At 43.0% G+C, this 13,733-nt stretch overlaps 1 protein-coding gene across 6 annotated transcripts in view; it reads left to right on the forward strand.

Moving 5' to 3' along the window:
* NUP214 (nucleoporin 214) overlaps positions 1 to 13,733 on the forward strand; it is a 90,806-nt gene that overhangs the window by 31,362 nt on the left and 45,711 nt on the right. For all 6 annotated transcript variants that reach the window (XM_031450720.2, XM_031450719.2, XM_031450716.2 and 3 more), the window contains exons 19-24: positions 245 to 427; positions 1,126 to 1,211; positions 1,314 to 1,397; positions 5,182 to 5,442; positions 6,186 to 6,347; positions 8,486 to 8,585. In XM_031450720.2, coding sequence (XP_031306580.2) covers positions 245 to 427; positions 1,126 to 1,211; positions 1,314 to 1,397; positions 5,182 to 5,442; positions 6,186 to 6,347; positions 8,486 to 8,585 — 876 coding nt within the window. The remainder of the gene's footprint in view (positions 1 to 244; positions 428 to 1,125; positions 1,212 to 1,313; positions 1,398 to 5,181; positions 5,443 to 6,185; positions 6,348 to 8,485; positions 8,586 to 13,733) is intronic.

Raw genomic sequence — 13,733 nt, forward strand, 5'->3', positions numbered from 1 at the left:
GGGTTTTGCCGTCCTCTTCACAGGCCCGGCCTGCCCAGCCCCGGCTGCTCTTTCCTCCCTCCATCTTATCCTCATCGGAGGGGCTTTCATCCCCATTTTACATTTTAGTAATGTCTTGATGCTTCTTTTCCGCTAGTGGTTCTCCATTTTATTCTTCTCACTGTTGTAGACTTTTTTTCTTCTGGTGGGAAGTCCCTTTCCTGGAACCATTCACATTTGATTCCTTTATTCTTGATGTCAACAGGCGCCTGCTTGTGCCAGAGCGAGAGACACTGTTTAACACCCTTGCCAACAACCGGGAAATCATCAACCAACAGAGGAAGAGGCTGAATCACCTGGTCGATAGTCTCCAGCAGCTCCGTCTTTATAACCAAACCTCCCAGTGGAGCCTTCCCTTGGATGTTCCCTCCCAGAGCAGCACTCACAGGTGTGCAGGAGAATGGGCCTGTTAGTGGCCCTTGCACTCAATAAATAAGGTTGAATGAACAATTAAATATTTAGAGTAAGGCAGAGTCATCTTAGAGTGGTGCAGATGTGGGTTTCAGAGTGACTCTGCTGTCTTTCACCTGTGTGATCCTGGTCGGATTCCTCACCCTCTCTGATCCTTTGTTCCTTTGCCAAAACACGGGGCTAACAATATGCGCCTTGAGGATTATTGGAGAGTTAAACTAAGTCTATAAAGCACCTGGTGGTACTTTATACAGATGCTCAAAGATGATAGCAGATACTGTAGTCAGAATTATTTAATTGAGAATTAACTGTCAGGATTAGGTTGACTAACTTGTCTTGAAGCTCAGATTTGTCATTTTGCAAGAGTGGAGATTTCAGACCCTGCAGTTAGACAGTTAACCCCTGAAGCTACCAAAGTGGTCTTACGTTTCTGCCTTTAGGCCAACTGTGTAGGATTTTAGTTGCCCTTTCCCCTGGAGCCCCATTGATGTGGTGTTTGCTGTGGGGGTGGTATGTAATGTTGAGACTGTGATCTCTTTCCTTTGAGCTGGTCAGATTTCCCATCTCCATATTGGGATGCTCTCATCTCTTGCCTTTTATGTAGGAGGATAGTGTACCACCCCCTGCAATTTCTCAGGTCTTAGTTGGTTCACTTGTAACACTATCCTGTTTCAGTTTTGACAGTGACCTTGAAAGCCTGCGCAATGCTTTGTTGAAAACCACCGTGGAGTCTCATACCAAACCCTTGCCCAAAGTACCAGGTAAATGCATTCTTCCCAGTCTTTTAACTCTTTGTTCTCTTCCACATACTAATATCTTAAAAATCAAGTCTTTAAATTTATGGGTTCATGGATTTCTTGCAGCTAAACTGTCCCCCGTGAAACAGGCACAGCTGAGAAACTTCTTGGCCAAGAGGAAAACCCCGCCGGTGAGATCTACTGCTCCAGGTAGAGGAAACTGGTCCTGAATTTTTAGCATAAACCATATAGAACATGGTGTGGGAGTAGGACCCGTAAGAGTGTTTTCCCTTTGGTTCTTAATAGGAGATAGAGAAAATGTCCCCACAGTCTGTCATCCGTCTGAATCCTGGTGCAAGAAGCAGCTTATACATAGTGAATGAAGCAGCTCAAGGTGGTGGTTGAGGCTCTTGTGCTGTGTTTTCTGCAGTCCTCAGGTTAGGCGGCCGTGACTCCCAGGACCCTGTTACTCCTAGGTATTTCGAGATGTGTTCTCTAGGAACAGGGATGTTCTCTTATACAGCCATAGTACAGTAATCAGATTTAGGAAACTTAACGTTGACAGAACACTGTTGTCTGAGTGCAGTCCGTACATTTTACCAGCTGTCCCTCATGTGTTCTGCTCAGCCCCTCTTTTTTTTTTTTTTTTTGCAAATGTAAGATGCAATCCAGGATTATATGGTGCATTAAGCCATTGTTCTCTTTAGTCTCCTTTAGTTTTCCTTTTTTGACAGTTTTGCTACTTACACACTGTGATTTGGTTTTGCCTGTGTTTTGCTCTTTGCATACTGTGTAAGTCCGTTTATTCTCTAGATGGATTTCTTTTGTTCTGCATCAGGTTTCTAAAAGTCATCCATGTTACTGTGTGTAGCTGATTATTTGTTTTTGCTGCTGTATTGTATGAATGCACTGCATTTGTTTATCAGTGCTTCTCTTAATGGACGTTCACTGTTTCCAGTTTCAGCCATAACATAGTAGAATGTTGTTCTGAACATTCTTGCGCGTGTCCTGTGGGGCACATGTGTACCGCTTGTAGGTGGTCACGTGGCTCCGACTAGGCTTGTGCCTCGTACGCTGTCCGTGTGCTCAGCGTCAGTGGATTCTGCATGCGCTTCTCCAAATCACGCTTTTACCAGCAATGCATGAATGTTCCAGCTGTTCCACAGCCTTGCCAAGCTTCATATTGTCAGTCTTTTTCCTTTTAACTATGCTGGTGTAACCTTTTTACATGTTTAATAACCATTTGGACAGCTTCTTTTGTGAAGTGCCTGATTAAGTCCTTTGCTCATCTGTCTGTTGGATAATCTGCCTTACTGATTTGTAAAAGTTTTTATAAGTTCTTGATATCAGCCTTCTGTTGGTTATATAAATTGGAGATATGCATCTCGTTGCCTTTTTACCCTTTTAATATCTTTTGGCAAATAGAAGTTCTTAATTTTAAAACAGATTTTTCAGCCTTTTCTTATACAGTTCTTTTTGTTCTGTTTCAGAAGTCTTTATCTCTAGGTAACAAGAGTATGTGTGCACCTCATCTTTATTACTGTCTAGAAATGTTAATGTTTTGCCTTTCAAATTTAGATCTGCTGTCTACCTGGAATTTGAAATTTTTCAAACTGCTAGATGCAATAATAGCCCCCCTTTTTTTTCCTGTTTATGTGGCTTTCTGCCTGTCCTAATCTGAGCTGGCATTTAAGCAGAGTAAGATTCTTTAGGTTTCAGTGGAGCCTCCTTTCAAATGCCGGGAACGTAACTGCATCCTTGATCACTGTAGGAAGCAGCACGTATCAGCTATAGAGGCAGCATCCTTGGAACAGTGAGCAGTCCGGGCTCCTGGCCTCTGCAAGTGAGCATGGCCCTTGGATCCTCAATTGATGGATCTCTCTCCACCCAAATCCAACGAATTGCATCAGAAAGACGAAGGAAGGAAACTGAGAGACCCCCTCCCCCCAGGCTGTATCAGACCTTGGGTGTTACATAGTTATTTCCATTTCTCTATCCAGTTCCTGAAGGTGATGAGTGTGAGTCATCTCTTGTCGCTACTAACTCTCAGGAACTAGGATTTTAGAGAAATTATTGAGAGCAGCGTGGCCCTAAGAGAGTGTGGGGTTTGTATTAGTTTTCTATGGCTGCCGTAACGGATTATCACAAACATAGTGGCTTAAAACGCTGTTGTGTGGGTCAGAAGTCCAGGCGCAGCATGGCTCTCCTTGGTCCTCTGCTTGGGGCTCACAGGCTGAAGTCAGAGTGTTGGCTGGTCTGAGCTCTCATCTAAAGGCTCTGGGGAAGATTCCACTTTTGAGTTCACTGGAGTTGTTGGCAGAATTCAGTTCCTTGCAGCTGCAGGACTGAGGTCCTCGGTTCCTTTCTGTGTGCTCCTGGCCCCTTCATCTGCAGTCCAGCCACAGCACATCGAATCCTTCTTGTGCTTCACATCTGCCTTCCCTTCCTGCCACAGCTCTCTGCTTCCTCTCTTGCTTCCTTTCTCTGCCTTTAAGGGCTCTTGAGATTTTATGTTGGGCCCACCTGGAAAATTCAAGCTGTCCTCTCTGTTTATGCTCAACTGATTAATAACCTCAATTACGTCCACAAAATCCCTTTACCATGTAATATAACCATCTAACAGAACATAACCATGGGTGTGGCACCAGGGGGCAAAGGTCATGGGATCAAAACTGTACCTAGCACAGAGCATTTTATGTATAACGTAAGAGCATGGTCTGTCAAGTCAGATACACACCTGGTTTGAATTCTGGCTCTGCCACGTACCAATCTCATGACCTTGGGCAGATTATTTAACCTTTCCAGGCATTAGCCATAAAGTCAGGTGATAGCAATTTCTAATGTAGATGCACCAAGTAAGTGCTCAGTAAGTGTTAACTGCAGTTCTGCCGGCGGTGCTGGTGGTTGTGAGTGGACTTTCTAAGTGACCCTGCCGAGTATTGACTTGCATCGAAATCAATGCAGTGCTGGTGCAGCGCTGTCCCATAGGCCTTCCTGCATTGATGGCGGGTGTTCTGTATCAGTGCTGTCCAGCGTAGTAGTTAACATGTGGCAGTTGGGCACTTCAGAGGTGGCTGGTGCAGCTTTGGATTTGAAGTGTTCATTTATTTAATTTTCATTATTTTAATCTAAATATCTGCACATGGCTAGTGTCTGTGCATATTGACGGTGCCACCTAGCAGTCGCCCAAGTACACGGCACTGGTTTTCAGTTGCATTCATTTATGTTACATTTACATTATGACAAATAAAGTCTTGTGGAGTAATGTGCCCATAGGGCAAGTAAGTCAGTAAATATTAGCAATGCTTCTAAATAACTTAAGGAGGAGAAAGGGCTGTTTTTTCTTTGGTTTTTGGCTTTTTCCAATGTACAGACAGTAATGTACATTGGGAAGTTCCTGGTAGAGAGTAACATGGTGTAAAGCTTTACCTCCTAGTTTATGGAAGGAAAAAACTAGGGAAGGTCAGGATTGATTTCAGAGATTTTTTAAAAAATCTATTATCTGATTCAAAAGAATGATTTGATTTATCTGGCAATGTTAGAGACCCTCAGGACTGAGGATGTCCTGTCTTCTGGTTTGCGTTAGGCCTGTTCTTAGAAGTTTAGTGTTGGAAAGCAGTGGCAGCAGTGTGACTGTCCACTCCGCTGTGGAAGCTTGTCTGTTGCTTTTCTGATGTGGTGTTACTCTGCCTGGGAACTTCAGTGAGGGCTCAGGGTCCCCTGCCTCTACAGCAGCGTTCATTCCGTCTCTCACTTCACACTGTTTTGTTTAACAGTCAGGATGTTCTTGTCCTTCACAGCTCGGTTTCGCAAAGCCCCTTTGAGCAAAGACCTAAAACTATCTTTGCCCACATTCAACAGCAGCTGCTTCCACTTCAAATCAGTAGTAATTAAATCATTTGACAATTTGGCTATTTCTCTATGGACAGTGAAAATTACATAGCTTTTGGACTTGCCTTGAGTTGTACGTTGTGTTTTGTTTGGGGCTTTGTAGCCAGCCTGTCTCGGTCAGCCTTCCTGTCTCAGAGATACTACGAAGACTTGGATGAAGTCAGCTCAACGTCATCCATTTCTCAGTCTTTGGAGAGCGAAGACACACGGGCATCCTGTAAAGATGACGATGCCGTGGTCCAGGTCCCTCGGCATGCCCCGGTGGTTCGGACTCCTTCCATCCAGCCCGGTCTCCTGCCTCAGGCACCTCCTTTTGCGAAATCTCACCTGATTCATGGTTCGCCTGGTATGATGGGAACATCAAGTAAGTAAACAGTTAGACAGGAAGTGATCTTTTCTTCCTAAGAGGTTTCTAACTCACGAAGGAACTGTAACTGGGTTTTATACTATCGCACCTATGAGTTGTGGGTTCCAGCCCGTTTCTACTAGTATTCTAGAAATTAGAGGACCAGTTCAAGAGGTGTGTTCTCCTTGAAAGCGCTTGGTAGGGCATTGTGAGGAAGAGGCGATGCTGCAGGGTTCACAGTTACCGCCTCACCGCTTGTGCCTTTCAGGTCCTAGTCATTTCAGCTCCTCACCTGTCGCCATGATCTGCCGCACATCTCACCTGCCACAGTGCTCACGGTCTGTACTGGCTCACTGATGTGGCCTGTGTGGTGCTGTCACACTTTCAGTTCAGAGCATCAGGACTCTTTGTGGAAGTGACTTCTAACATAGGGCAGACGTAGGCCCTAGAATGGAGAGATTTCATGAGAGGAGAGCAGGACATTGCTCTGTGTTGGCATAAAAGTTATATATTGTTCAGTGTCGGAGGAAACGATCCTGTGAACAGAACTAGCTAACAGAAGTGGGCGGGCAAATTGCATACAGCGTCTTTGAAAGAGAAAGGTGCCAGCCTGTCAGTTTGCTAATACTTTTCTGTGTCAATGCTTAAAGAGTTTTAATTTTAGCATTTCCCCTGCAACCTAACATGGAGTTTTTCCCATTTTAACTTTTACGTATTCTTCTCTGATGCATTCTCTCACCTAATTTTTCTTTTCCCCTCAGTGTCTACATCAGCTAGCAAAATCATTCCTCAAGGGGCTGACAGCACAATGCTTGCAACAAAAACTGTGAAGCATGGTGCACCTGGTCCTTCCCACCCCATCTCCGCCCCCCAGGCGGCCGGCGCTGCAGCCCTGCGACGGCAGATGGCCAGTCAGGCACCAGGTAAAACCCCTATGATCATGAGCTGTCCGAGTCTCAGGCCAGGACACTGGTGCCAAGAAATGGCTGGCTCTCTCTGCTGCCCTTGAGAGGAGAAGACTGGTGTGACAGCTGTCTCTCTGTTTTTGAAGGGAGAGTTCAAGGAGGCAGAGACTTGGGCTGAAAATGTTTTCCTTTAAGGGGCGGTATTAGATCTGCCACATTCAATGTTAAGTGGAAAATCAGTGGGTTTTGTGGGGGCTTTTTTGATGGAGTTCTTAATCCCTACTTTTGAATAATGTTTGCTTTATGCCCCAAATTACTCTTTTCGGTTAGATCACCTAGTAACGTAGAGTTGTCTCATAGTATTTTAAGGATCCCGGCCACCCTTTGCAGCGGGTCTTAGTATGCCCATTTTGCTTTTGAGTAAATGTGAGGTTTGGAGAGGTGAGGGTTAAGTAGCAAAACTCGGACTCTGGCCCGTGTTCTTTGTTTTGCAGTGCAGCTTTTTCTTAAGATTGCAAATTTAAGATGGAAACTTTACAGATGGAAACACTAATGAGCTAATCAACCTCTGCATTTTGTCAGTGGTTTGTGGCTACCCATAATTTTCTACGTTGAGATTTCTAGGTAGTTAGCCTTGGGACTTCAGTTATCACTAGTTACCAGTTTTTATAAGCCAGTGATTCTCAACTAGAAGCTGTTTCACCCTGCCCTTTCCCCCCAACAGTTGGCAGTGTTGCTGGCATTTTGTGGGTAGAGACCAGGAATGCTGCAAAAAAAAAATGCTAAAATGCACAAGACAACCCCACAACAAAGGACTACCCAGCCCCTAAATGTCAGTGGTGCTGAAGCTGAGAAACTCTGCTCTAAATCAGGTGTTTTTGTTTTAGCTGAATAAAACTACTTTTTAGTTTTATCACTGCTTAGAACACCTATCAATTTAGACTAAAATTTTAAAGACTAAAAAAAGACATGGTTTAATTTAGACAAAAAAGAATTACCATTATATAGTAATAAAAGATTTCTAAGAAAAGTTTAAATATTAAACTCTTATTAAGGCATCTAAAATAGTTATGAAAGAGCAAAAGCAAAATAACTTTTAAAGGTAGTTGAGCCTTTTTAAAAAATAAGAAACCTTTGATGTTTAAATATTACTTAGACCAAGCAGAATCTTGGTATTGTGCTGAACAGGCCCAAAATCAAGCTGATTGAGTTGATTATTTATAAACTTAAAATCTGGCAGGATTTAGGACTATTCCACTCTCAGCAGGAGGTGGTGTGATCTCTGTTATCCTTTTGGAAGCAAAAATTTCTAAGATGTAGGCACCTTTGAATGCGAAAGATGAAGTATGTGCAGTCCCAGGCCGGGTGTCCCTGGTGGCGTCTCTGGAGGAGGATGTGAAGTGAGCTTCCATAGACCCACCGCTCTACCTGGGCTACCGCTTTCAGCTTGGCCCGGGATGTGCAAGAGATCTGAGAACTTTGCTTAGGCCTTCGTAATAGTTAATTATGAAATGTCATTAAGGCTTGGGATACAGTTTTACATTATAAGACACAGAAAAAGAGAAAGCTGATAAGCCCACAGCGGGCAAGTGGTGTGAGAGCAATCCCTGTTGCCACTCCTTAATTCGGGCCTCTTGGCCTTGTCCTCCATTCTTGTCCAATCTCCATTTTTCACATTTTATTCATTGTATCCATCTCACCAAGCCGTGAGCTCCTTTAGAGAAGGAACTATATTTTAGACATTGTACTCCCAGCACCTAACAATAATAAGTTCACATGAAAGGGTGGTTGAATGAATGAATGTGTGATGGAGGCAGAAGTCCTCAGTCTGAGCACCGCTAGTAGCTCCTTCTGCCCTTTTCCAGGACGAGCCAATGGTACGGCAGTATGTCAGCTCTGCTCTGTAAAAGCTGGCTAGAGAGTTCCTTTTTCCTAAACTAGTACATTTGATTAAGTTGCACAAAGGCTCGTCCCATAGTCTCTGTGAATGGAGTGTGCCAGCTGCTCCACTGAACACAGTGCTGCAGAACTACCTGTATCTCCTTTGTATAATAAGTTTGCATTCTGCTTGAGTTTGTGTCTTAGTTACTCATTACACCTGGCTGGAATTTTTGATCCTTTACTGCAATTAATGTGCCTCCCTCTTCTCTACATAGCTGTAAGTACTTTGACTGAGTCAACGTTGAAGAATGTCCCTCAAGTGGTAAATGTGCAAGAACTGAAGAATAATCCGACAGCCCCCTCTGCAGCGATGGGGTATGTTCCTACTTTTCAGTGTGTTTACGCCAGTGAATTACTCTGTAATAGCCAGGAACTGCCTGCAGGGAGCAGCACTGCTGTTGTCGCAGAGTGACTATTTTCCCTGCAGCACTTCAGGTTAGAAGAGGGGTGGAGTAGACAGCTAATCTTGGGTACACAATTGGGTTTTCAGGAAATTGTCCTCTTTAACTTGCAGTGACAGCTGTGTCATAAACCAGTAAAGTCTGTCTTGGTGTTACGTGCTCAGTATGCTGTTTGCCATGTGAAAGTCTACATGTGGTGCACGTTAGGGTATTACAGCAGGTTTGGTGTAGGGTTTGAGTTTTGATTTGTTTTCTAATAATACTCTTGGGGCTCCAGCATTGGCACTCCAATTCTAATGCAGGCTCTCGATTCTGAAAACCCAGTGAGGATCTTGAGATTGACAGTCTCCTCCCTCCCTTCCTCTCTCCAGGCAGTCCTGTTCTTTCAAGTTTCTTACACCTTTTGTATGAAAAAAGCCTTTTCAAAGGCAGCAGCTCCGTTTGGAGACTTCCAGCTTCTGTTCTGCGCTGTGTTTGAGGGCTGGATCTTTGCTGCCAGAGCTGACTTGTCTTCAGTCTGAAGCTATGTTTAAAATTCAAGGCACTGACTCGCTCCCACTGTTCTGGACAGCGCAGCTTGTAGACTGTGCCTGTGCCCTGTTGCTCTGTGCATTTTGTAGCCAGGATCTCTTCTGTCCCCTCCAGCTGCCCTTGTGGCATAGGGAAGAGTTGAGGGACATTTCCTCAGTTTGAACATAGGGACCGTGAGGACAGTGTCATTCAGGGAGTTAGTGCCTGGGGCCCATGATTAGTCCAACAGCAGGACCAGCAGCCTCAGACCCTGTGTGTCTTCCAGTTCGTGTCCTCTCTCTCCCACCTTCCTTCCCCCAGGTCTGCTCACGGTTCTGTTTTGGCTTTACGGAGTGGCCCTGCCTCACTAGTCCGGTGGCCTTCTCTTTTTCCCTCATTGGTCCATTTATCAACACTGCCAGGAATTTCTTAGTTATCTCAGGGCCATACTGGCAGCCAAAAACCAGCCTACTCACTTTCCTATCTTGTAGTGACCTTGAAGCTTTGGTATGCTGTTTAGACCAAGATGGCATTTGTGGTGGTTGTGAACCTCTCCAGGGAAAGAACTGTGCATTAGAGTTTGGGAATTATAGCCAGATTCCTAGCGTAGGGTAGGCAAAGAAAAGCCACTGCAAGGCAGAATGTTGCATAAGACAGGAAAATCCAGCTTAATGGTGAGAGAAACATGGTCTGGTATTTCTGAGGTCTTTTAGCTATTAACCACATAAGAGAAACACCGCTTGGTGATTTCACTTTATCTTATCTCAAGCTTTGTTTCCCTCAGATGGTTCATCTGAGCTGATCATTGATACGGGCTTTGTTAAAGGAGCAATTCTGAGTTTGCCCTTTTTTCTGACTGAAGAAAAATAGACATACACACAAAAGGAATCTTGAAGAAACTGTCTTCCTTTCCCTATAGAATTGGACTCTGTTACAGTTGTTTAACTTGTGTGCCCAGCGGGGTGCCTGGAGTATAGTTCCTTTTTAATAACCATTTGTTGAGTAACAGATGAACGCTAAGCATAATTGGTAAGTGGAAGTTGGTATTTACCACCTCCCCCCATAAAGAAGCTTGAGAGGGAAATACTTTCGTTATAAAATTTCTTACTTTCAGATTCTATTCAGCAGTAGTTTCCTAAGTGTATTTTAAGTATTTAATTTTATATTTAACTTTTTCTGAGTAGTATCTTAAGATTTATTAAAAGATGAGCTTACATATTTTCGCCATTGGTATATCTTATGTTCATTGGCTTTAACTGTCAAATACATTGACTAACCATCCTGTTTTAAGGAAGAGCGTTTATCTGGAGCAAACCTGTGACTGTCTGGACTCCTTTCCAGTGCTCAGTCACTTGATTCCGCAGGTTCCTAATGGGTGTCTGCCATGAGTATGGTAATACCCTAGGTACCAGAGATATAGTAGTGAGTTAAGACATACCAAGTGCCCACTTTCACGGCACTTAGATTTTAGCAAAGACGGCCGCTGAGCTGCTGATCACATCGGCAGCTACTGAACTGCAGTGTAGAAGTTCAGTGAAGGAGAAGTAAGTACAAGGAGCTAGGAAAGCATCCAGTGGGGCAGTCTGAGTCTAGGGCCCACGAGGAGGTTGGGAAGGAAGAGATGTTTTAGCAGAAGGTTGTGCAGTGACCAGAAGCTGCCAGGCAGGGCAGAGAGAAGAGTGTTCTGAACAGAGGGTGCAGGATTGTAAAAGCCTACACCTGGGAGAGGGTGAGGTGTGCTCGAGGTGAAGGTGAGAGAAGGCCAGAGTGGCTAGAGGCCTGGCGAAAGTGGCCAGTGAAGAAAGCAGAGCCGAATGAGGTGAGAAATACGGTGCGAGTTTTGGTTGGTTTTTTTCCCCAAACACACCAGGTACATTATTCTTTTCAGGAATTTTGGCATTAATTTATTCATTCTTTCCTCAAGTGCTTAATGAACATCTTCTATATGCCACATACTGTTCCAGGTGCCGGGGATAAAGCAGGTAACAGAACAGATCCCCAAAAAGCCCCAAACCCTACCCTAGTCACAGAGAGACGGTAAGTAAAATATATAGGATTTTAGGTGGTGGTGGATATGAGGGAGAAAATCAAAGTAGGGAAGGGGTTTAGGGACTGCTGCCTGGGCACGGGTTGCAGTTTTAAATAGGGTGGCTAAGGAACGTACTTCTCATACAGGGCCAGTGAGTAAAATATCTCGGAAGTACCAGACCGCATTTCTTTTACCGTTAAGCTGGATTCTCCCATCTTATGCAATGTTCTGCCTTGCAGTGGCTTTTGGCACTCAACATTTGAATAAAGATCAAAAGGCCAGAGAGCAATTCTCATGAATATTCTAAGGAAGAAAGCCCCAAGCACAGGGCCTGTAGCTGGAGCTTGTCTGGCAGATCCTGGGAGGAGCCAGGCAGCCACTGGTGGCTGGAGCTGGAGGGAGAGTTGGGGCGGGGCTGGGAGTACCTGTCATGAACGTCTAGGAAGCCTCGGTCAGGACCTGGCTGACCACTGGATGTTGAGTAACCTAATCTGATTTATGTTTGCTTTTTTAAAACAATCTTAACAGTTCGTAGAATATTGGGGCATAATTTGCACAGTTAAATTCACTTTTTTTTTTTTTTTTTTTTGCTATAAACTTCTGTGAGCTTTGACAAATGCAGGTAGTTATGCTGACCTATGGTTTTAGCAGGAAGCTTCTGGTTCTTATATTGAGAACAGATGAGAAGGGCTAGAGTGGGGAATGGTAGAAACAGGAAGCACCATTAGGAAGCCTTTTCTTGTTTATTGTGAAAAATATGTATAATAAAATTTACTATTTTAACTATTCTTAAGTATATAATTCAGTGACATTAAATACATTTACAGTGTTGTGTAACCTTCACCACAATCTGTTTCCAGAACTTTTTCACTGTCCCGAACAGAAACTGTACCCATTAAACAGTGATCTTCACTCCCACCTCACTCTAGTCCCTGGTAACCTCTTTTCTACTTTCTGTCTCTAAGAATTGGCCTGTTCTATGTACCTCATGTAAGTAGAATCATACAGTATTTGTCCTTTTGTGTCTGGCTTATTTCACTTAAATTTTCTAGATTTATCCATGCTGTAGTATGTGTCAAAATTTTGTTCCTTTTATGGCTGGAATGGAATACAACAGTATTCCATTGTATGCATGTACCTTATTTTTCTTATCCATTCATCTGTCAGCAGACACTTGTGTGTTTCCCCCTCTTGGCTATTGTGAGTAATGCTGCAGTGAACGTTGTACAGGTATCTGTTTGAGCCCTTGCTTTCAATTATTTTGGTTAATGTTTTAGGAGTGAGATTGCTAGACCATATGGTAATTCTCGTTTAGCTTTTTCAGCTAAACATAGTTCAAACTGTTTTCCAAAGCAGCCACACCATTTTACATTCTCAGTAGCAGCATATGGGGTCCCAGTTTCTCTGCCTCCTCAGCCACACTTTTTTTGTCCATCTTCTTGATCATAGCTTTCCTAGTGGGTGTTATGTGGTATCTCATTGTGGTTTTGATATGCATTTCCCTTATGAGTAATGATCTTGGGCCTCTGTTCTTGTGCTATTGTCCATTTGTATCTTTAGAGAAATGTCTGTTTAGATCATTTGCCCATTTTTTAAATTGGGTAATTTATCTTAGTTGTTGAGGTGTCATATTCTTTATGTAATCTAAATGCAAGTTCCTTATCAGACATATGATTTGCAAATACGTTCTCCCGTTGTTTAGGTGGTTTTTCACGTTCTTGATAATATCCTTTGAAACATAAAAGGTTTTAATTTTGATGAAATTCAGTTTATTTTGTTGTTGCTTATGCTATAGGTGTCTTAAAAATAGGTATGTATTTATGAAACCATTGCTTAATCCAAGGTCATAAAGATTTACTTCTGTGTTTTCTTCTAAGTTTTATAGTTTTACCCCTTACATTTAGGTCTTTATCCATTTGAATTAATTTTTGTAAATGGTGTGACTTTGTGGTCCAAAATCGTCCTTTTGCATGTGGATATTCAGTTGTCCCAGCACCATTTATGGAGAGGACTCTTGTTTTTTCTCTTCAATTGTCTTGGTACCCTTGTCACATTGATTGGTTTTCTAATGTTAAACTCATCTTTGATAGTGATGTATCGCCCTTTTTATATGGTTGGATTCAATTTGCTAAAATTTTGTTAAGAATTTTTGCACCTGTCTTAATGAGGGATATTGGTCTGTAGATTTTCTTTTCTTGTAATTTCTTTGTTCCATTTTGGTATCAGAGTAATGCTGGCCTTATAGAATGAGTCGGGAAGTGTTCATTCCTCTTCATTTCCCAGTGAAATCATCTGGGCTTGGAATTTTCAGGGTTTGGGGTTTTTTTGGTTTTGTGTGTGTGTGTATGTGTGTGTGTATGTGTGTGTGTGTTTTAACTAGATATAGGACTGTTCAGCTTATCTGATTTTGATTGAACTTTGGTAGTTGGTGCCTTTCAAGAAACTTGTCAGATTATTGACATGAAATTTTTTGTAACAGTCACTTATTACCATCCTTTTAATGTGTATAGAATTGATAATGAT

This window comes from Camelus dromedarius, chromosome 10, assembly GCF_036321535.1.
Source record: "Camelus dromedarius isolate mCamDro1 chromosome 10, mCamDro1.pat, whole genome shotgun sequence".
Taxonomy (NCBI): Eukaryota; Metazoa; Chordata; class Mammalia; order Artiodactyla; family Camelidae; genus Camelus; species Camelus dromedarius.